This window comes from Protopterus annectens, chromosome 16.part0 (assembly GCF_019279795.1).
Source record: "Protopterus annectens isolate FY-2018-M chromosome 16.part0, PAN1.0, whole genome shotgun sequence".
Taxonomy (NCBI): Eukaryota; Metazoa; Chordata; order Ceratodontiformes; family Protopteridae; genus Protopterus; species Protopterus annectens.
Window position 1 is genome coordinate 636,155,454 of NC_056750.1, and position 22,843 is coordinate 636,178,296.

At 35.1% G+C, this 22,843-nt stretch overlaps 1 protein-coding gene across 2 annotated transcripts in view; it reads left to right on the forward strand.

The window, feature by feature from the left end:
• STKLD1 (serine/threonine kinase like domain containing 1) overlaps nt 1-22,843 on the forward strand; it is a 636,164-nt gene that overhangs the window by 207,943 nt on the left and 405,378 nt on the right. The window contains exon 5 of one of the 2 annotated variants that reach the window (XM_044057819.1): nt 17,648-17,763. In XM_044057819.1, coding sequence (XP_043913754.1) covers nt 17,648-17,763 — 116 coding nt within the window. Of the gene's footprint in view, nt 1-17,576; nt 17,764-22,843 lie in introns of those variants that run through there. The other variant, XM_044057820.1, reaches the window with a different exon arrangement.

Below are 22,843 nucleotides of genomic sequence, written 5' to 3' on the forward strand. Positions count from 1 at the left end.
ACTTCAGTGTTTTGAAGGGCATCTGACATATGCACTTCGTTTAGTACAAACTGATGATTGGGCTTTTCTGGGGTGGCTACAATACACCTGGAGCTCTGACATTATTATTATCCACACATGCGCATGCCATGGGGTTTAACTCACAAATTGTTCAAGGCTTTAAAAATAAATTAATCTTAATAGGTTTAAAAAGCAGCTGTGTCTCCACCTCAGCAGGGTGTTACCTCAGCACAGTCTTGGGGTCAAACCGGTTGGCTCCAGTAATCAAGCTAAAGTTTCTTAACTCTTCCAAAGCTAAACTGAATGATAGGAGGGAGAGAGAGAGAGACAGAGAGATTTACACAGAAAGCATATGCATAAGCATGCAGAGGACAGAAGTATTAGTTCTAAAGGTTTGTCTAGCTCCTATCAGCAAAAAGTCCAGTGTGGAGGATTCCCCACATCTATCCTTGCATCTATTATTAATGTGTCTTAACCAGCTGTCATTGTCATTGAAGCATCTTCCCCTAGGATGACGAGACAAGATGTGGACATGTGTCAGATGCTGAAGTTAGAAAGACTGTGCTGTTCAGACCACTTTGTTTCAGATGAGTTGCATGTTCATCATACTTATCGGTGCTGCAGTAGCCTTAGCTATATGGTTATAGCCTGTTAAAGCTATAACAGCTGACCAGGTTCCAAAGCTTCAAAGGCATATTTTACATGTCTAAACCATTAGTCAGCTTGAGCTGAGCTGAAGAAAATTGTGATTTGGGTGTCAAGCCCTTCAGTGCTTTTCTGCCACCAGAGAGCTTTAGAGGATGGATGTTTTCAACTTTGGGGAGAAGCTTCCACTTATTATTCTTATGAATAAAGGTGAACATTTTTTTGTGAAATTACTTATTTTATGCTGGGGAAAAGTGATGTTCATCATTCACACTGCCTCAGTGGTACACGGGTTCTGTGCCTGCACAAACCCATATTGGAAGCTTTCCAGAGTTCAGACTTTCTGTGACAGGGGATTGGCTAAGCTCCTTCCATCAGCAGAAGTCTAAGACTGTTGCAGAAAGTCAGTTATTTAGTCTTTAACTGCTAACAGTAGGACTCACTCAGTTGAAACTCAGCAGCAGTAAAGCTTCCAGACTCAAGATAAGCTCCCTTTGGGAAGTTTACTTCTTCTTTATTATTATTCTACACTTTTGGTTGTCTTCTGTTTATATATATATATATATATATATATATATATATATATATATATATATATACATATATATAGTATGCAAAAACTTACCTACATGTTGCTAGCAGGGGGCAAGACCCCCTGCACACCCCCACCCCCCTGCAATTTAAATATACCAACTCCAAGATCAGACTACAGTGCGGAAGATATAAATCTTCCTATTCCGCACTATACAGAGATGTCTGTTTGGAGCATTCGAAATTCCAAAAGTTGATCATATAGTCTCGGCCATATGAAAGTCGACTTTTTGGTATATATATATATATGTTTATATGTGTTAACTTTTTATTTTAATATTCTTGCTATTTATTACTGGTATTAATTTGTTAATATTTGATTTTTTGTTACTGTCACTATTTGGACCAGTGAATTTTATACTTTGCTCTGAAAGTGTGTACTGCTCTTTACTATACTGTGCAGATTGTAGAACAAGGCTTAGCACAATTTAAACTATTTCTGATATTTTTATGCATTTCAGCCCTATTTGCTGTGTGGGGACATAGTTTATATTTATAATTATTGCTGTCCTTAGACAGGCCTTAGAAGTATCATTGTATTATTCTGGCTGGATTTTTTCCCCCCGACTTGATGGATCTTTATATGGCTGCTCCCCATCAAATCCAGGTGCACCTAAAAAGAAAAAAAAATCAACAAAAACATGTCTCAGCCTATAATTTATGAATCCTTTGTTGCCTTAAGCTGGTCCACAGACCACTTACCTTTCTCCCTGTTACCCCCGGGTATGAGCTAGCAGCCCTGTATGGTATGGAGGTCAGACACATCCTACAGGGCTGTTCCAGTACCTGTTTCAGGTATGGGAGAATCAAACCTGTTAGGTGCAGGAGAGATCAGAAGTAAGAGACCTCTTACGAGACATACTATCTTTAACCCAAATATGTTATCCTCTAGTGTAGTTCATATTAAGAAGAAACAGAAACTTCAACACACGACTGACAATCAAGTTATTACCATGTATTGGGCTGTCAGCTAATGTTGGAGACTGCGTTCCTATTCAGAATGACTATGGGGCGGCCTTCTCTAGAAGCAGTGTGGGAGTGCCTGAATGTTTTACAATTGTTAAAGTGCAGCAATTCAAGTATAACAAAAGGGTAACAGTTTATAAAGGGAAAATATTACAACGCGTTCGTTCACACACTCGCATGCACACTTACTTCTAGGCATGTTGAAAAGCCAGCGCATTACAGGAATATGTTACTTAAAGACCACTACAGTCTATTTATTTATTTTTTTTTTTTTGGGGGGGGGCATTTAACTAATACCGGCAATTAGTTCAGTGGGACACTTTTGATTTTTCTCCGAAGATTGCATGCTAATTCACTTCCTTTTAAACCCCGTTAGCATGCATTTATCTGAGTAAGACAAGTCTGTAAGTCAAAAGATTGTCATTATTTATTAAATGTGATCGACTACACTTAATAAATTTGAGAAGAAATTAAGTGTGTGTGTGGTACCCACTTCAGCAACAGCTGAACGATCAACGTCATAATGAGTGGTAGGATTCCAAACACTCATTATGACTGTTGCCACGATAACGAAAAATGGTTCCTTTCCCAAAAAAGCTCAATCTCCTGATAAAGAATGATTATGCAAAGATTCAGGGCATCCCACCACTTCCTCCTGTCCCCCATCCCATTTCCCCAGGCTTTAGCTCAACTCAGCAGCCTGGCCACAAATACACTCAGAAAAGAGGGTGCTTTTATCATAATTCAGGGAAGATACTTTTGGCAATGGACAGAAAATTCTCAACCATTCAGAGAAATCCCTCCACATGGACCAAATCAGACACATCTGTTCTCTCCAGTACCCCTTCACAAGTTGCAGGCAGCGGTTATAGCCTGCACCATAAAAAGGAGAAGGAAAAAGTTTTACACCAGAATCTTTTTGGTACCCAAAAAAGAGCTAATCATGGAGAATAGTGTTAGATTTGTCACACCTAAATGCCTTCTTGAAAGCACCCACATTCAAATAGTACACCCTGAAGATGCTCCTACCCTTTCTTCCAGACCACTGTTTCATGATGACTTTAGATAAGTAGGATGCTTATCACCACACTCCAATTGCTCCCATGTTCAAGTTGAACCCACAAATGTTCTGTCTTACCCTCACAAAGAATTGTCTTCCTGGAGTATATGATGGACACAGAAAAAAGTATGGCCTTTCTACTAGAAGACAACATCTTGACTATTCAGAACAAATTTCAGGAATTTCTGTCTTCAAGAAACTTCATTCACAAGAGAGTTTCTCAAAATTCTAGTCCTCATGGCATCAAAGATCCTCATGACACTATTGACCATACTTCATATGAGAAAAATACAATGGTAATTAAAACATTGTTAGACTAGCACCTGCTTCCCTTAAAGTTCCAGGTATCAGTTCTGGATTTTGTGAAATGAGAGTTATGAAGTGGAGGGATCAGATGTCTCTCAATGCAGACCTATCCTTCTCCCTCCAGACCCCAGTTCAGTTAGTCCAGATGGACTTGTTGATTTTGCATGAGGAGCAGTGTCCAGGGGAGTTCAGGTGCAAGGTGAATGTGGTCCTTTGGATGCTACAAAGCACATAAATATCAAAGAAATAGCAGTAATTCATACCTTAAAAGTTCTTAACCACTTATGGTCTCCAGGTCCCCTTTTATTAGTCACAGACAACACCACAGTAATGAAGTGCATGAACAAAAAAGGGAGTGCAAGATCATACCCTTTGCCAGTTGGAAATGATAGCCTGGGGACTAGCCTTACAACATTCTCTGATGCTTCAGGCCTCATACGTCCTTTCAGAGCAAAACCTAGTGCCAATCATACTAAGCAGATCCTGGACAGACCTTCATGTGTAGAAACTCATTGCAGAGGTCTTTCTGGTTTTGGCCAAGATGTGGGGAATACTTCATCTAATTCTGTTTGCCCCCTTTCAGATACAGAGTATATTGTTTTCACTGTACTCCTTCTCATTAGAGTTAGTGACAGTTATTATTATGTTGGATTTATATATCCTGACCTGTAATCAGATGAAACTTTTGCATATAATAATATTATTCAGAAAAAGTCTTCAATAGAAATGGAAGAATGTATCTCCCCTAGAACTTTTATTTAATGATCAGTAATCTGGCAGCCAGAAAAGGTAAGGTATTAAGCCCAATTTTTGGCAGACATACTGAGGAAAATGTCCTGTCGGCCACAGTGGTGCAGCAGTTAGTGCTGTTGTCTCACAGCAAAAGGTTCTTTGCTTTGATTCTCGGCTGGAGCACCTTCTGTGTGGAGTCTGCATGTCCTCCCTGCAGTCGAATGAGCTTTAAAGACATGCAGGTAGGTGCGCGTGTGTGCCATCTGTGAAGGTTGGGTGCCAGGCTGGCAACTCAACACTGCAAAAACTCTACTGCCTATCAATAACAGACTGGTCTAAAAGACACTGCATTGCTTTTTCCGAGGAAAATGACCTCCCTGGTTTAGTCTTCAGGCCTAAGAACTGAAGACTGGCTCAGTGAAGAATTTCTCACTTGGCTAATGTTGTCGGGTGCAGTCCAATATACAGTGGTTTGCAGCTGTCAGATATTCCCCTTAGCTGCTTCTTTACCTAGAGTAGTGTAGTCTTACAAATATAATGATGGTATACATTGTACCATCCATGATAAACTGTAGCATGTTCCACTACATTACGTTACACTTCATTTTGGAAGATAGGTAAGTTCATTTGTTTTTTTGTTTTTTGCTACAGAGATATTATAGATCCTAGTATATATCCCACAACTTAATAAGCACATTGTGATATATTCACTTTGTATTATGCACTATGATATGTTTTATTTTGTTATTGTTTTTTGGTTCTTTTACCAGGGAGCTTCTTGACTACTCTTGAGTACAGTGATTATAGCCATATATCTAACCATTATTTTGCTTACCTTTTTAAACAATAATACTAGGGTTGCTTACTTTTTTTAAACAATAATACTAGAACCAATGGCCTTTTCACTTTAATGACTGTTTCATAATTTATACTTTTGACATACTTTAAGACAGTATTGTGAAGAGTAGATTAATTACTTAAGTGGTATTATTACCAGTGCTACCATTGCTAGCATGCTAGCATCTTTGAAAAATCACAGAACAAAAATAAGGAATTTAACCCACACCATACAATTCAAGTTAAGCACGCTTTCACTCTGCCAATGCAAAGCTTCATCAGAACTAAAAATCACCTGATACAAGCCCTTTAAATACCTATTTAGTAATTAAATGCTTTACATTCTTAAAAAGATATGAACATTTTACTAAAAAATTTTCCTATCAAAGCTGTTAAGCTGTGTCAATAAAAAACATAAAAATATGTATATGTATAAATGGATCGAATTGTCAAATAATTCCTTCTGACATAAACAATAGTTAATAATAAATCTAGACAATAACAACTACACTTATTCTATACTTGTGTAAAACTGTCAGATTAAAAATATAATATCTAGAAACAATTAAAAACTAAAAACTAGGTAAAAACAATTCACAATTGATGAGTTTTGTACCCTATAAATGTTAGCCATGCTTAACATGACTCAGTTATTGCACAATTCCCTAATAAATAATACAACTGAGTAAATTGACATAGTACATCTACAAACATATGACCTACAAAAGAAAATATCCAAACATCTTAATCTGACAGTTATCATAATGAATATATATATATATATATATATATATATATATATATATATATATATATATATATATATAAAATGAAAACTGACTAAGTATTAAACAACCCTCTTCCAAATGGTATCACAGTTTAGCCCGCCTTAATTTCAATACACTAGTGATACTAATAGAATCATTTAAGCCAGGGGGCCTACCAGCGTCAGTTTTTAACTGCCAAAACAGTTCTCTAAACTCGACCCTGGACTCCCAGTTACCACCTCGGGGGTCCATAGCCACTTGCTCTAACACGGCAAATTTGATGTTCATATTTTCACAAAATAATGAATGTTAATAAAAAGCATTAGACTCTTTTTCTTTGTTGATTTCATATAGGTGTTTGTAAATTCTTTTTCTAAGGGTTCGAGTAGTTTTACCTATATAAAAACTTATTACAACTAACACAAATACCTATGTAAACATTTTCCATCTCGGATTCTTGCTGGGTTCATTGCCTTGGATCTTTGTTTTTATTGGTCATTGCTTCTTTTATGTGGTTCTTGGTTGATTTCGATCCATGGCAGAATGGGTGGAATCGGATGTGTTTGTGGAGACACCGGAGGTTTTAAAGGAGACACCGGGTGATGAGAGCACGCCTGAAGCCAGAAAGGAGTTTCAGCAGGTTATGGTGCTTTTATCACAAATATTAGAAAGCACTAAAACAACTATACCTGGTCAAATTGATATACCTGGTAATCAAAATCATTATTATGAGCAGCAGGAAAGTCGGCAAGGGTTTGCCGGCTCAAAAAGTAGTTTACATCGAGAAGGAGAAAGACACGGTGGCCAGGGTGGAGATAATGAACATAACAATAAAAGAGATGGAAATAACAGAACACTACCCTGTAAAACTAACGTACTTTGAATTTCAATTTTGACACTTGGACAAACAGACATTTTAATTTTAATGAATTGAATTTTGACAAAGACTTTGAGACTTTTGATGAGACTTTTAAAAAGTTTAGAGACCAGCTGTATGTTTTGAAAACCAATCAACTTGAAATTGATTATTTAAATGAATGTATTTTAACTGAAAGAGTACCTAAGGAGTTAAGATTGTTTAAATACCCCAACAATGTTAAGCACAATTCTTTACTTTACAAACAGCTCACTGATTTATTTAATACAACTGGGATTGAAATGTTGAAATTAATGGTCAGGGATTATCAATCCCAGAATTAAATATTGTTAGTTGAAACAAACACTTTACATAAAAAGTTTTGAGTTTCAGAAAGGAAATTTTGATGTTAGAAAATATGACAATTTGTTTGTGGAGATAGACAACTACTGTGACAAAGTAATTTTCAGGAAAATAAAAAAAACTGGATCGAGATTTAAATGATTACAAAAATGGCAGAGCTTACCCTGTATTTAATAATTTTAGAGAGCTGAAAAATGCTGTGGTTGATAATGTAGGCGCCGTTGGTCACATTGAGAATAATATTTTAATGAATAACATGATCTCCCTTTAGGAGAAGACACAGTGAGGAGAAGCGAGAGATTAGCAGAGAAGCAAAGGAATTATTCGTATCAGAATGCACAGACATTCAGGGTGGGAGGAGCAGGTTCCAAGGAAGAACACAGAACTATTAAATGTAAATGATTTTAGTTCACCACCCCTGGACAATATATGTAGTGTTAATGAAGAATTTGGGATAAATAACACTGATTTGAGAGTGTGTAAAAAAGACAATTTCACAATTTACAATTTTACAGATTTAGTCATTGGCGACAGGTATTTCAAACTGTTTACTAAAGGATTTCATTTTGTGTCTACAAAGGTATACTTTTGACATACTTTAAGACAGTATTGTGAAGAGTAGATTAATTACTTAAGTGGTATTATTTACCAGTGCTACCATTGCTAGCATGCTAGCATCTTTGAAAAATCACAGAACAAAAATAAGGAATTTAACCCACACCATACAATTCAAGTTAAGCATGCTTTCACTCTGCCAATGCAAAGCTTCATCAGAACTAAAAATCACCTGATACAAGCCCTTTAAATACCTATTTAGTAATTAAACGCTTTACATTCTTAAAAAGATATGAACATTTTACTAAAAAATTTTCCTATCAAAGCTGTTAAGCTGTGTCAATAAAAAACATAAAAATATGTATATGTATAAATGGATCGCATTGTCAAATAATTCCTTCTGACATAAACAATAGTTAATAATAAATCTAGACAATAACAACTACACTTATTCTATACTTGTGTAAAACTGTCAGATTAAAATATAATATCTAGAAACAATTAAAACTAAAAACTAGGTAAAAACAATTCACAATTGATGAGTTTTGTACCCTATAAATGTTAGCCATGCTTAACATGACTCAGTTATTGCACAATTCCCTAATAAATAATACAACTGAGTAAATTGACATAGTACATCTACAAACATATGACCTACAAAAGAAAATATCCAAACATCTTAATCTGACAGTTATCATAATGAATATATATATATATATATATATATATATATATATATATATATATATATATATATATATATAAAATGAAAACTAAGTATTAAACAACCCTCTTCCAAATGGTATCACAGTTTAGCCCACCTTAATTTCAATACACTAGTGATACTAATAGAATCATTTAAGCCAGGGGGCCTACCAGCGTCAGTTTTTAACTGCCAAAACAGTTCTCTAAACTCGACCCTGGACTCCCACTTACCACCTCGGGGGTCCATAGCCACTTGCTCTAACACGGCAAATTTGATGTTCATATTTTCACAAAATAATGAATGTTAATAAAAAGCATTAGACTCTTTTTCTTTGTTGATTTCATATAGGTGTTTGTAAATTCTTTTTCTAAGGGTTCGAGTAGTTTTACCTATATAAAAACTTATTACAACTAACACAAATACCTATGTAAACATTTTCCATCTCGGATTCTTACTGGGTTCATTGCCTTGGATCTTTGTTTTTATTGGTCATTGCTTCTTTTATGTGGTTCTTGGTTGATTTCGATCCATTGCAGAATGGGTGGAATCGGATGTGTTTGTGGAGACACCGGAGGTTTTAAAGGAGACACCGGGTGATGAGAGCACGCCTGAAGCCAGAAAGGAGTTTCAGCAGGTTATGGTGCTTTTATCACAAATATTAGAAAGCACTAAAACAACTATACCTGGTCAAATTGATATACCTGGTAATCAAAATCATTATTATGAGCAGCAGGAAAGTCGGCAAGGGTTTGCCGGCTCAAAAAGTAGTTTACATCGAGAAGGAGAAAGACACGGTGGCCAGGGTGGAGATAATGAACATAACAATAAAAGAGATGGAAATAACAGAACACTACCCTCGCAAGGGGGTAAAACTAACGCAGGTACTTTGAATTTCAATTTTGACACTTGGACAAACAGACATTTTAATTTTAATGAATTGAATTTTGACAAAGACTTTGAGACTTTTGATGAGACTTTTAAAAAGTTTAGAGACCAGCTGTATGTTTTGAAAACCAATCAACTTGAAATTGATTATTTAAATGAATGTATTTTAACTGAAAGAGTACCTAAGGAGTTAAGATTGTTTAAATACCCCAACAATGTTAAGCACAATTCTTTACTTTACAAACAGCTCACTGATTTATTTAATACAACTGGGATTGAAATGTTGAAATTAATGGTCAGGGATTATCAATCCCAGAATTAAATATTGTTAGTTGAAACAAACACTTTACATAAAAAGTTTTTGAGTTTCAGAAAGGAAATTTTGATGTTAGAAAATATGACAATTTGTTTGTGGAGATAGACAACTACTGTGACAAAGTAATTTTCAGGAAAATAAAAAAACTGGATCGAGATTTAAACGATTACAAAATGGCAGAGCTTACCCTGTATTTAATAATTTTAGAGAGCTGAAAAATGCTGTGGTTGATAATGTAGGCGCCGTTGGTCACATTGAGAATAATATTTTAATGAATAACATGATCTCCCTTTAGGAGAAGACACAGTGAGGAGAAGCGAGAGATTAGCAGAGAAGCAAAGGAATTATTCGTATCAGAATGCACAGACATTCAGGGGTGGGAGGGGGAGCAGGTTCCAAGGAAGAACACAGAACTATTAAATGTAAATGATTTTAGTTCACCACCCCTGGACAATATATGTAGTGTTAATGAAGAATTTGGGATAAATAACACTGATTTGAGAGTGTGTAAAAAAGACAATTTCACAATTTACAATTTTACAGATTTAGTCATTGACGACAGGTATTTCAAACTGTTTACTAAAGGATTTCATTTTGTGTCTACAAAGGTATACTTTTGACATACTTTAAGACAGTATTGTGAAGAGTAGATTAATTACTTAAGTGGTATTATTACCAGTGCTACCATTGCTAGCATGCTAGCATCTTTGAAAAATCACAGAACAAAAATAAGGAATTTAACCCACACCATACAATTCAAGTTAAGCATGCTTTCACTCTGCCAATGCAAAGCTTCATCAGAACTAAAAATCACCTGATACAAGCCCTTTAAATACCTATTTAGTAATTAAACGCTTTACATTCTTAAAAAGATATGAACATTTTACTAAAAAATTTTCCTATCAAAGCTGTTAAGCTGTGTCAATAAAAAACATAAAAATATGTATATGTATAAATGGATCGCATTGTCAAATAATTCCTTCTGACATAAACAATAGTTAATAATAAATCTAGACAATAACAACTACACTTATTCTATACTTGTGTAAAACTGTCAGATTAAAAATATAATATCTAGAAACAATTAAAACTAAAAACTAGGTAAAAACAATTCACAATTGATGAGTTTTGTACCCTATAAATGTTAGCCATGCTTAACATGACTCAGTTATTGCACAATTCCCTAATAAATAATACAACTGAGTAAATTGACATAGTACATCTACAAACATATGACCTACAAAAGAAAATATCCAAACATCTTAATCTGACAGTTATCATAATGAATATATATATATATATATATATATATATATATATATATATATATATATATATATATATAAAATGAAAACTGACTAAGTATTAAACAACCCTCTTCCAAATGGTATCACAGTTTAGCCCATGTAATTTCAATACACTAGTGATACTAATAGAATCATTTAAGCCAGGGGGCCTACCAGCGTCAGTTTTTAACTGCCAAAACAGTTCTCTAAACTCGACCCTGGACTCCCAGTTACCACCTCGGGGGTCCATAGCCACTTGCTCTAACACGGCAAATTTGATGTTCATATTTTCACAAAATAATGAATGTTAATAAAAAGCATTAGACTCTTTTTCTTTGTTGATTTCATATAGGTGTTTGTAAATTCTTTTTCTAAGGGTTCGAGTAGTTTTACCTATATAAAAACTTATTACAACTAACACAAATACCTATGTAAACATTTTCCATCTCGGATTCTTACTGGGTTCATTGCCTTGGATCTTTGTTTTTATTGGTCATTGCTTCTTTTATGTGGTTCTTGGTTGATTTCGATCCATTGCAGAATGGGTGGAATCGGATGTGTTTGTGGAGACACCGGAGGTTTTAAAGGAGACACCGGGTGATGAGAGCACGCCTGAAGCCAGAAAGGAGTTTCAGCAGGTTATGGTGCTTTTATCACAAATATTAGAAAGCACTAAAACAACTATACCTGGTCAAATTGATATACCTGGTAATCAAAATCATTATTATGAGCAGCAGGAAAGTCGGCAAGGGTTTGCCGGCTCAAAAAGTAGTTTACATTGAGAAGGAGAAAGACACGGTGGCCAGGGTGGAGATAATGAACATAACAATAAAAGAGATGGAAATAACAGAACACTACCCTCGCAAGGGGGTAAAACTAACGCAAGTACTTTGAATTTCAATTTTGACACTTGGACAAACAGACATTTTAATTTTAATGAATTGAATTTTGACAAAGACTTTGAGACTTTTGATGAGACTTTTAAAAAGTTTAGAGACCAGCTGTATGTTTTGAAAACCAATCAACTTGAAATTGATTATTTAAATGAATGTATTTTAACTGAAAGAGTACCTAAGGAGTTAAGATTGTTTAAATACCCCAACAATGTTAAGCACAATTCTTTACTTTACAAACAGCTCACTGATTTATTTAATACAACTGGGATTGAAATGTTGAAATTAATGGTCAGGGATTATCAATCCCAGAATTAAATATTGTTAGTTGAAACAAACACTTTACATAAAAAAGTTTTTGAGTTTCAGAAAGGAAATTTTGATGTTAGAAAATATGACAATTTGTTTGTGGAGATAGACAACTACTGTGACAAAGTAATTTTCAGGAAAATAAAAAAAACTGGATCGAGATTTAAATGATTACAAAAATGGCAGAGCTTACCCTGTATTTAATAATTTTAGAGAGCTGAAAAATGCTGTGGTTGATAATGTAGGCGCCGTTGGTCACATTGAGAATAATATTTTAATGAATAACATGATCTCCCTTTAGGAGAAGACACAGTGAGGAGAAGCGAGAGATTAGCAGAGAAGCAAAGGAATTATTCGTATCAGAATGCACAGACATTCAGGGGTGGGAGGGGGAGCAGGTTCCAAGGAAGAACACAGAACTATTAAATGTAAATGATTTTAGTTCACCACCCCTGGACAATATATGTAGTGTTAATGAAGAATTTGGGATAAATAACACTGATTTGAGAGTGTGTATAAAAGACAATTTCACAATTTACAATTTTACAGATTTAGTCATTGACGACAGGTATTTCAAACTGTTTACTAAAGGATTTCATTTTGTGTCTACAAAGGTTGGTTCCATGGTTAACACTTTAATTGATATTAAATTATTCATTAGGCAATTAAATTTACAAATTTATTTTAAGGGTGCACAGTTGAATAGCAATGATTTATCTAGGAGAAGTTTATTTAATCCACCTACTAATTCTTCTTTAAAACTTTTTGAGGAAATGGTGGAACAGGAAGTGAGACAAATGAATTATTACAACAACCCTCTTATAAATAATTTGTCTAAAGAAGAAAATATAATAATGACAACATTAAAACATGCTAAAATTAGAGTGATGAAACCTGATAAAGGGGGAGGTGTTGTTTTAATGTACAACGATGAGTATGGTATGTATATACACAACATTTTACAGGACTCTAACCATTACACTGTGGTATCACAGAATGAAATAAATATTGCTCATTCCAAGATAAAATATTATTTATCTGATCATTTGCTTCAAGGTAGTATTAATGAAAAACTATTTAATTTTTTGCAAGTGGATAATCCAAGAATCCCGGCTATATTTGGAATCCCTAAAGTGCATAAAGGGATTGAAACACTTAAATTTAGACCGATAGTAGCAGGGGCAGGGAGTATTATTTTTGTGGCTTCCCAGTTGAATAAATTCATTAATTCTGTACCACACATTACTACAGATTCCTGGGATTTCTTGAAAAGAATAACTAAGGATAAATTTGAAGCCAGTATTCTGTTTGCCACTATTGATGTAGTTGAGCTATTTCCGAGTATTCCTCACAACACTGGGTTGGAATGGCTCCAGGAAATTATAAGTTCTGATGCTGGTTTAGGTGGTAATATGATGAATTTGATTTTGGATTTTACTGAAACCATCCTTAGAAATAACTTTGTTTATTTTAATGGTGACTTATACCAACAAAGAAAAGGAGTTGCCCTGGGGGCAGCATGTGCCCCTTTATATGCTAATTGTGTCCTTTATTTTTGGGAGCGGAAGTTTGTGTTCAACACTAGTTGGTATAAATACCTTTTATACCCGATATCTAGATGATATCTGTATACTATGGAGGGGTACTAGAGATTTATTTGTGGAATTCATGACTTATTTGAATAATTGTAATGAATTTTTAAAATTTACTTATACAGTTGATAAATTCAGTATAAATTATTTAGACGTCACCTTATACAAAGACTATTTGAACCGTTGTTTTCAGTCCAAGGTATATAGGAAATCCACCTTTTCTAACAAATATTTGCATTTTGAAAGTGGACATCCATACTATCAGAAAAAAGGGATTATAAAAGGTCAATTGATCAGGGCATCTAGAATGACGAGTGACAGTTTTGTATTTCACCAGAAAGTTGAGTATATTCATTCCCTGTTTTTAGAAAGAAGTTATCCTGAGTCCCTGCTATGTGGTTTAGTTAAAGAAGTGACGGATAGTAGCAGGGGCAGGGAGTATTACTGAGCCTTTGGCAATTTTTGTGGCTTCCCAGTTGAATAAATTCATTAATTCTGTACCACACATTACTAGAGATTCCTGGGATTTCTTGAAAAGAATAACTAAGGATAAATTTGAAGCCAGTATTCTGTTTGCCACTATTGATGTAGTTGAGCTATTTCCGAGTATTCCTCACAACACTGGGTTGGAATGGCTCCAGGAAATTTTAAGTTCTGATGCTGGTTTAGGTGGTAATGTGATGAATTTGATTTTGGATTTTACTGAAACCATCCTTAGAAATGACAGTTTTGTATTTCACCAGGAAGTTGAGTATATTCGTTCCCTGTTTTTAGAAAGAAGTTATCCTGAGTCCCTGCTATGTGGTTTAGTTAAAGAAGTGACGGATAACAGGGAAGGAAAGTTTTTTCCACTTTTGGGTTTGGGTCAGCCTGACAGGATTTTGGAAAGTGAGGAAGAGGTTCACTACAATCATGCATTTATCCATACTTTTTCGGCTACATCTGACAAAATAGAAGAAATTATTAAAAAATACTGGCCATTATTAAAGGTCAATGAAGATGTAGGGAAATATGTGCCTACACAACCTTCTTTTATTAGGAGAAGAAGTATGACTTTGAAGGACATATTTGAGAGCAATGGTCTCCATCAGGCTGTGACAAATAGGACTAAACGGGGCACTTTTAAATGTGGTGCTTGTCGTCAGTGTGAACACATTCTACAACAGAAGGAAATATATATTCCTTCTAGAGGTATTAGGTTGTTGGCTTCCAATTATTACAATTGTGGTATGAAAGGAATAGTTTACATAGGTGTTTGTGTTAGTTGTAATAGTTTTATACAGATAAAACTACTCGAACCCTTAGAAAAAGAATTTATGAACACCTATATGAAATCAACAAAGAAAAAGAGTCTAATGCTTTTTATTAACATTCGTTATTTTGTGAAAATATGAACATCAAATTTGCCGTGTTAGAGCAACTGGCTATGGACCCCTGAGGTGGTAACTAAGAGTCCAGGGTCGAGTTTAGAGAACAGTTTTGGCAGTTAAAAACTGATGCTGGTAGGCCCCCTGGCTTAAATGATTCTATTAGTATCACTAGTGTATTGAAATTAAGGCGGGCTAAACTGTGATATCATTTGGAAGAGGGTTGTTTAATATTTAGTCAGTTTTCATTATATATATATCTTCATTATGATAACTGTCAGCTGAAGATGTTTGGATATTCTCTTTTGTAGTTCGTATGTATGTGGATGTACTATGTCAATTTACTCAGTTGTATTATTTATTAGGGAATTGTGCAATAACTGAGTCATGTTAAGCATGGCTAACATTTATAGGGTACAAAACTCATCAGCTGTGAATTGTTTTTACCTAGTTTTTAGTTTTTAATTGTTTCTAGATATTATATTCTAATTTGACAGTTTTACACAAGTATAGAATAAGTGTAGTTGTTATTGTCTAGATTTATTATTAACTATTGTTTATGTCAGAAGGAACTATTTGACAATATGATCCATTTATACATATACATATTTTATGACTTTTATTGACACAGCTTAACAGCTTTGATAGGAGAATTTTTTAGTAAAGTGTTCATATCTTTTTAAGAATGTAAAGTGTTTAATTACTAAATAGGTATTTAAAGGGCTTGTATCAGGTGATTTTTAGTTCTGATGAAGCTTTCATTGGCAGAGTGAAAGCGCGCTTAACTTGAATTGTATGGTGTGGGTTGAATTAGTTATTTTTGTTCTGTGATTTTTCAACTTTTTTCGAATTAAAACATTTTCCATCTCGGATTCTTGCTGGATTCATTGCCTTGGATTTTTGTTTTTATTGGTCATTGCTTCTTTTTTGTGGTTCATGCTAGCACCTTTACCGATTATCACTACTTTGACTTCAGAAACAAATTCACAATTAGAGAGTTTAGAATCAGTAATAAGTAGTAAAGTTTTTTTAAATATTTTCACTCTTTGGTATATGTCACAAACACAATAGTTTCAATAACATAGATAGAGGATTATGATTGGGTCTTCAGTAATAAACAGCTTCTTAAGTGTCTGAGACACGGATGGCAAGAAATTCTCCTTGAGAACAAAGCTTTGAAAGCCAGTAAAGCACTTAAGTGCTGTCAAACAGACACCAGCACAACTATCAGATTATTTGCTTAAGAATTCTGGGGTACAAAAGATCAAAAATCAGGGACTTTTTAAAGATGTTGCTCTAATTCACTTTAAAAGTTCATTGAATAACAGATTCTGCATCAAAATACATTTTCTGAACTATACACATTTTGAAACTATACTTCTGGCAATTTTGATTGACTGTAATCCTCAGTGATTTACTAGAAAATTTTAAAAAAATTACAAGGGACATTGCGAAGACATAAGACAAACTCAGGAACAGTTGAGAGGCAATGACAGTAGACAGAAACAAAGCTGTTTTACCTTTTATCTATCTGTTTTTGCTGCACAGTATTTATTTGTTCACACAACAGCATGGAAAGGGCAAAGTCCCAATCCCTGCTATACCACAATCTTGCACACTTAGAAGCCAGCAATAAAAGAATTAAAACTCTTAAGCCACAAAAGTAATGTTTAATATTTCAAACTTGACCAAATAAACTATATCCATATATAAACAAAAAGTAAAGCACATTTATTTAGCTTAGTGTAGTCCTAAGTTCAAATTTTCTAGAGTTTGAATGTGTTTTTAAGATTATTAGAAGTGGTGATATAGACATTAAGTTCCTTTGTGTTAAGACCAAGTGGGAAATTTGGTTTAAAGCATACTGCTTCCCTAGTTTTAATACTCACCTTAATCTTGTTCCATATTTAACTAAACAATGTCTAATTTGTTCACATGTTGACTTAATGCTCTTATATAAAGTTCCAGTGTTAATCTTTATAAAACTGAGGAGGGGGGGTTCACATCTGAAATGTCCTTTACTATACAATACAGTTGTTTGGTGCCTTAGTGACCATTTTTATTTTAGTGCTAAACAGTGACATAGTTTCCTTATCATGCATTTCATGTTTTTTATCTATATCTATCAATCCACTACCCCATTTTTCCCATTTGTGCATATGGGGTTGGGGTGTCACTTCAGCAGTGGCGCTCTAGGGCCAAATTCACTAAAGCCCACACTAAGTGTACACTCTTCTGAGTGAACAGACAACACAGACATAATGCACACCTTCTTCCTCCTAATTTAGTTTTCCTACTGATATTCTTACAGCTTTAAATACTGACAGGGATTCATAAAGGTTACCACAATGTTTAGACTACAGGTACTCTTAGTGTAATCTTTCTGAGTGACTAGAAATCACAAAAAATGTGATAAGAATTTTATTTAATACTTATCGTGTACACTTAGTGTAGGCTTTATTGAATCTGGTCCCTAGAATTTTATCTATATGTTAGTATATTATTTACAGTAAAGTGATGGTATGCTGCTAAAAAATTGTAAAAATGTTAAGAAGTTATTTTTTTTACCTTTTATTCTATTTTTTGAATAAATATAAATATTTCATTTATTACAGAAATCTCAAATCAACGAACATCGTCCTAACAGAAGATTTCTCCTTTGTAATAGCTGACCTAAGAGTTCAGATGGAAATGAATGATGAAATGAAAGTGAAGATAAGAATAAAAGATGGTTAGAACTATAACTGTTGCACACTGAATTCAAAGCAAAATCATGTGTTTAAGTAATACTAAACCTTAATAACTATATAAACATATGTGGCAGGTTTGCATCCTAAGTATTTGCACAACAGTCTAACGTACTGTAAGTGCTTGAAATCCGATTTCAAACAATTAAAAAACATGTTTATACATAGTGGTCAGTGCAAAGGGAAGTATCTCCCCAATCAGTTACAGTAATTTTGTAGCTGAAAAATATATTAAGGGGGGCAGCCCCATCCATGGTGGATTTTGGGGGGAGGGCTGTCTGAAAAACAAACAGCCATGTATTCAGCTGTGTCATTTTTTTATACTTAAAACAGCATCATTTGGTCAGTTGTCCTACACCCTGCAGGCTGGAATGAGAAATATCTTGCTGCTTACAGTTGTATTCCTTTTGGCTTAATAAGGTATGTGACAGACACCCATCACAGCAGCAGCACCTTTATGCAGCATATGACACAATTTTTGTTCACAGCTTGGCTATCTGGCCCATTGCAAGGATGCACAGTTTAAAAACTTTGAAGAACTGCAGATCTTTCGAGGGGAAATATTGTACTAACTTCTGCCATATGGAGGCTGACATACTCAAGTCTAATACCACCTTTTGGAAAGTTGACTGAGAACAGTTGAGAGTAACTTTAGAACCATCTGAACCTTTCTATTAGTTCTGAGAAGAGATAGAAAGGCACACCTGATGCCTCATAGTTACACCTGTGTTGCAGTTTAATGATTCTTTGATGCAGGGTTTGATTGAAGTGAAGTAGGACTGGTTTTTTTTTGTTGGTGAGAAAAGTTACAAACTACAGAAACATTTTTTTTGAGGGATTACTTATGATTCATTCACTTCTGCAGTCACTTTAGGCCTGAATTATTAACTGGAGTACCACTTAAATATCTAAGTTCACATAGTTTTTGATGATTGTACTTCCCTGTTGAGTTCTGACATGAGAATGAAAGAAGAAAAGAAAGAGAAGGCTGTTGTGTTTGGACCACTTAGTGAAATATCGCTATTCTTTTATTTCACACTTTCATCATTAGAACACTCAAGGGTGTAGCCTTATGCTTATCACAAATGCACACGTTATGGTCAGGAAAGAAATATAACTTTAATATCCATTACTGCGCACAGCTAATCCTAAACTAGCTCTGTCTGCTATTTCCATCATCAAAACCTATTGCTTTCACCCCAGTGTCACTGCAGAAAGTCCTGTCTGTCTCCTGGCCTCAGGCTTTCTTTATGTTCATTCTTAGAACTCTCACTTGTTCTGAATACCCTATAAATTGTGATCACGTATCCAGTACCATTTCCCCCATCATCCAGTCCTAATCCTATAAAACTGCAAAGCCAACCCCCTACTCCTTCTTGAGTTTTAGTTCTTCTCCCATTATCCTAAAACACCTAACCATACTTTCCAAAACCATAGTACTTTCTCCCTCATCATTAATAATCCCTAATTTATCTTTTTCCACTGCCCGACTATCCAAGTATTAGTAATGGAGGCAGGTAGTTGTAGTTTTTGCTTCTCCTCTTTGATCCCTTATTCCTAAATACAGAAAATTGCCATGACTTTACCATCTTTTCACTTATCTTTTGTTGGTCCTATAGCATCTCCTGTCAATGCCTTTAAACCAGTATTTACTCCCAGTATGTGTAGATCATTCCAGTTTTAAACTCTCCATTTTGTCATGACCTCTCATCCTTTTTTCTCCATTTCTTTCTTGACTATGGAGGACAAGGAGTCATTTACGCAGTTTTCAGAACATTTATTCTTGTCTCCTGTAGTGATTCTAGTCCTTTAGATGAGGTTTAGTACTTTTGGTGCTCAGGTATGTTGGTGCTACCTTCTCTGGAGAAGGTAGTGGTGAGTATTGTGGCAAGGTCTGATGCACTTTTATGACTGAATCCTCAGTGGCCATACCATAATGCACAATGGCTGCAAAGACCACTTTTGGCTGACATCAAAGATCAAAACAATACTAATTTCATGAACTTTAATCATACTTTGACTTAGGAATGGGGTCCATTCCCATCATGGTTTTAGAAACCCAAAAGATTTGGAGAAATTAGAAAAAAGCAAAAGTAAAGGCAAGAAATGTGGAAAATGCATAAATATAATTGCAAATATAGAAAACTTCTGGAAGAACCTTGTGTTGATCATGATCAAATGCAGAAATGGTTAAGGAGAGGGGAATTCAAGCCAAGAGATGAAAGGTTAATATTGGTGGCCCAAGACAGTGGGCTACGTTCATATTGGTTTACAAAAAATCAGAACTGGAGACAGTTTCACACCTCATTGCTGGTTGTGACATAGTAATGGCACAAGAACTGTGTACTGAAAGGCATAATAATATGGTAAGACTGTTGCACTGGGGATTATGCAAACATTATGGTAGTGAAGTGGCTGAAAAACACTGGAAACATGAGCCACAAAGCATCATAGAAAATGATGAAGTCTATATCACATGGGATCACCCATCACCAACAGTTCAAAAGGCAGATGTGAGAAAACTGGATATAGTGGTCCATGAAAAGAAGACAAAAGTAACACTGATCATTGAAATTGCCAAACCCAGTGACTACAGTGTGTTATGTACAGAGAGAAACAAAGTCATAAAATATCAGGATTTGCAATCAGAAACAAGAACAATGTGGAAGAAACATACATAGACAGTTCCAAAAGTAGTAGGAGCAATGGGTCTTATAAAAAAGAATCTGCAATCATATTTAGATATGTTACCAATACATCTAACTCTGTACGAACTGCAGAATGAGTCATTACTGGGCACACTGCGGGTGCTGCAAAGAGCACTTTTGGCTGATATCAAAGACTGAAACAGTACTAATTTCATGAAGTTAAATCGTGCTTTGACTCAGGAATGGGGTCCATTCCCATCTTTGTTTTAGAAACCCAAATGATTTGGAAAAATTAGCAACAGTAATAATGTAATCAAACCACAGAATGTTGATTTTCATTTAAGAGCAAATGATGCTAATGCTTTAGGAGACTTCTGGAGCTGAATGGATGAAAAGAAAAGCTTTAGCACTTCACAAGCAACATATCATTCCTAGGCTCACTGTTTGGGAAACTTGTTGTGATATCTTTTAACTACTTGGCACATATGACAAGCATATTAAAGGACAACAACAGGATTCTATTATTAAATGCTCAACGTCTGTGTCCTTTTTCTCCCTATTTACAGTCCCTGCTATGAATAAACAACAACACAGCATTTAAAATATTTTAAATTGACTGTTTCTCTCTACTAGAACAGTACCTTATTGTACTGTGGTGGTTTAATTTTCAAAAAAACTTTTATCCCACCCTGGAAAAGCTTGCTGTAGTCTCCAATACATTGATATCATCAAGACCAATGAATACAGGTAGTTTTCTGGTCAATTTCCTCCCCAAACTGATATCACCACAACCGTCCTAAAAAACCCACCCATGATGTGACGTCACAGGCTCCCAGTTCTTTCCCTACCCATACAGAAAGTAAAGGCTAGAACAAGGAAACAGTACTTGAGTCAAGTTTCCTGCTGTGAGCTGTCAGTCAGGTAACAGCCCAAATTACCCTTAGCACTTTGACAGCTAAGGAAGTTAGGTGTGAAGGAGGATGGGAGATGAGTCAAAGAAGTATAATTCAGGCTTCACAAAAGACTGCAATTTAGCCAGTCTAAAAACAAGCAGCAGTAAAAAGCACTTTGAAAGTCTGTTCTGTGGCATTTGCCCTGTTTGTGTTTTAAGAAGTCATTGAATGGCATGAAATGTTACTTAAACATAACTGACTGAAATACAGCAGTGTATGCATGTAAAATCAATGCAGTGACAGGAGCTTTAGGAAGAAAGAGGCCTGTATGATGTACTTTTTTACAGACAAGCAGTGCATTGTGGGATACCTAGAGGCAGACTAAACAATCAGGATCACTTCAAGATGTTACATTCCATGTGGTCAGACTCGGAAATTATGTATAAAAATATTTAATAACCTGTAAATAGTCCCAGAGTGGTGTTAAAATATAGAAAACACCAAACCATGATTAAATGAACATGTATTTTGAGTCTGTGGGTGTGGTTCTCCTTTAAAGTTCCATGCTGAATCAGATACAGGAATGTATGAAAACAGTGCCAAATAGTAATGCAAAATATACAGTGTTAAAACTCAGCTATACCACAGGTAAAAGAGGGATACATGTTATCAGTTGTGCATAGAGTATGTGTGTGTGTGTGTGTGTGTGTGTGTGTGTGTGTGTGTGTGTGTGTGTATATATATATATATATATATATATATATATATATATATATAGTTTACTATTGTTTATTCGAATGGAAAACATTTTCCATTCAAATAAACGAATGGTAATACAGGAAGTAAAAAAAAACTACCGTTCACAATGTCGAACCAAATGCTCGACGTATTTGACTCGACATTGTTGTCAAAACCACCACATGATAGCCATATAGGAGCTGATGTAAATCAAACTCCTATACAGCTATCACGTTTTTGCAGGGGGCCCCCATGGGGGGGCTGCACCCTCCACACCCCCCTACTTATATATTCTGACTCCGAGATCGCACTACATTGGGGATGTAGATGAATTTCCACTCCCCACTGTACCGTGAACTCTGTGTATATAGTCGATTTCCACTTATGCGAATGCAGTTGTTAATTCACATAAGTGGAGTTGACTATCTGGTGCAAAATTGCTTGTGCATTCGACATTCTGTTTTTCGGCACATTGCAGCTGATAGAATGTCGTTTGCACAAACAATAGTAAACCTATATATATATATATATATATATATATATATATATATATATATATATATATATATGCATTGTCCAGGGCTGCCAGTATTGGGTGATATTAAGTTAACACATATGGCTTAGAACAGATTATTGCCATGAAGATGTGAAAGCACCACTTTTAAATGCACCAGTGGTTCCAGATTTATTGCGTGAGAAACCAATAGGTAATATCTTGGGAGCAGGGGAGCCCACAAGATTTTTTGCAGGGGGGTGCAAACCCAGAGCCCACCCCACTCACCCCC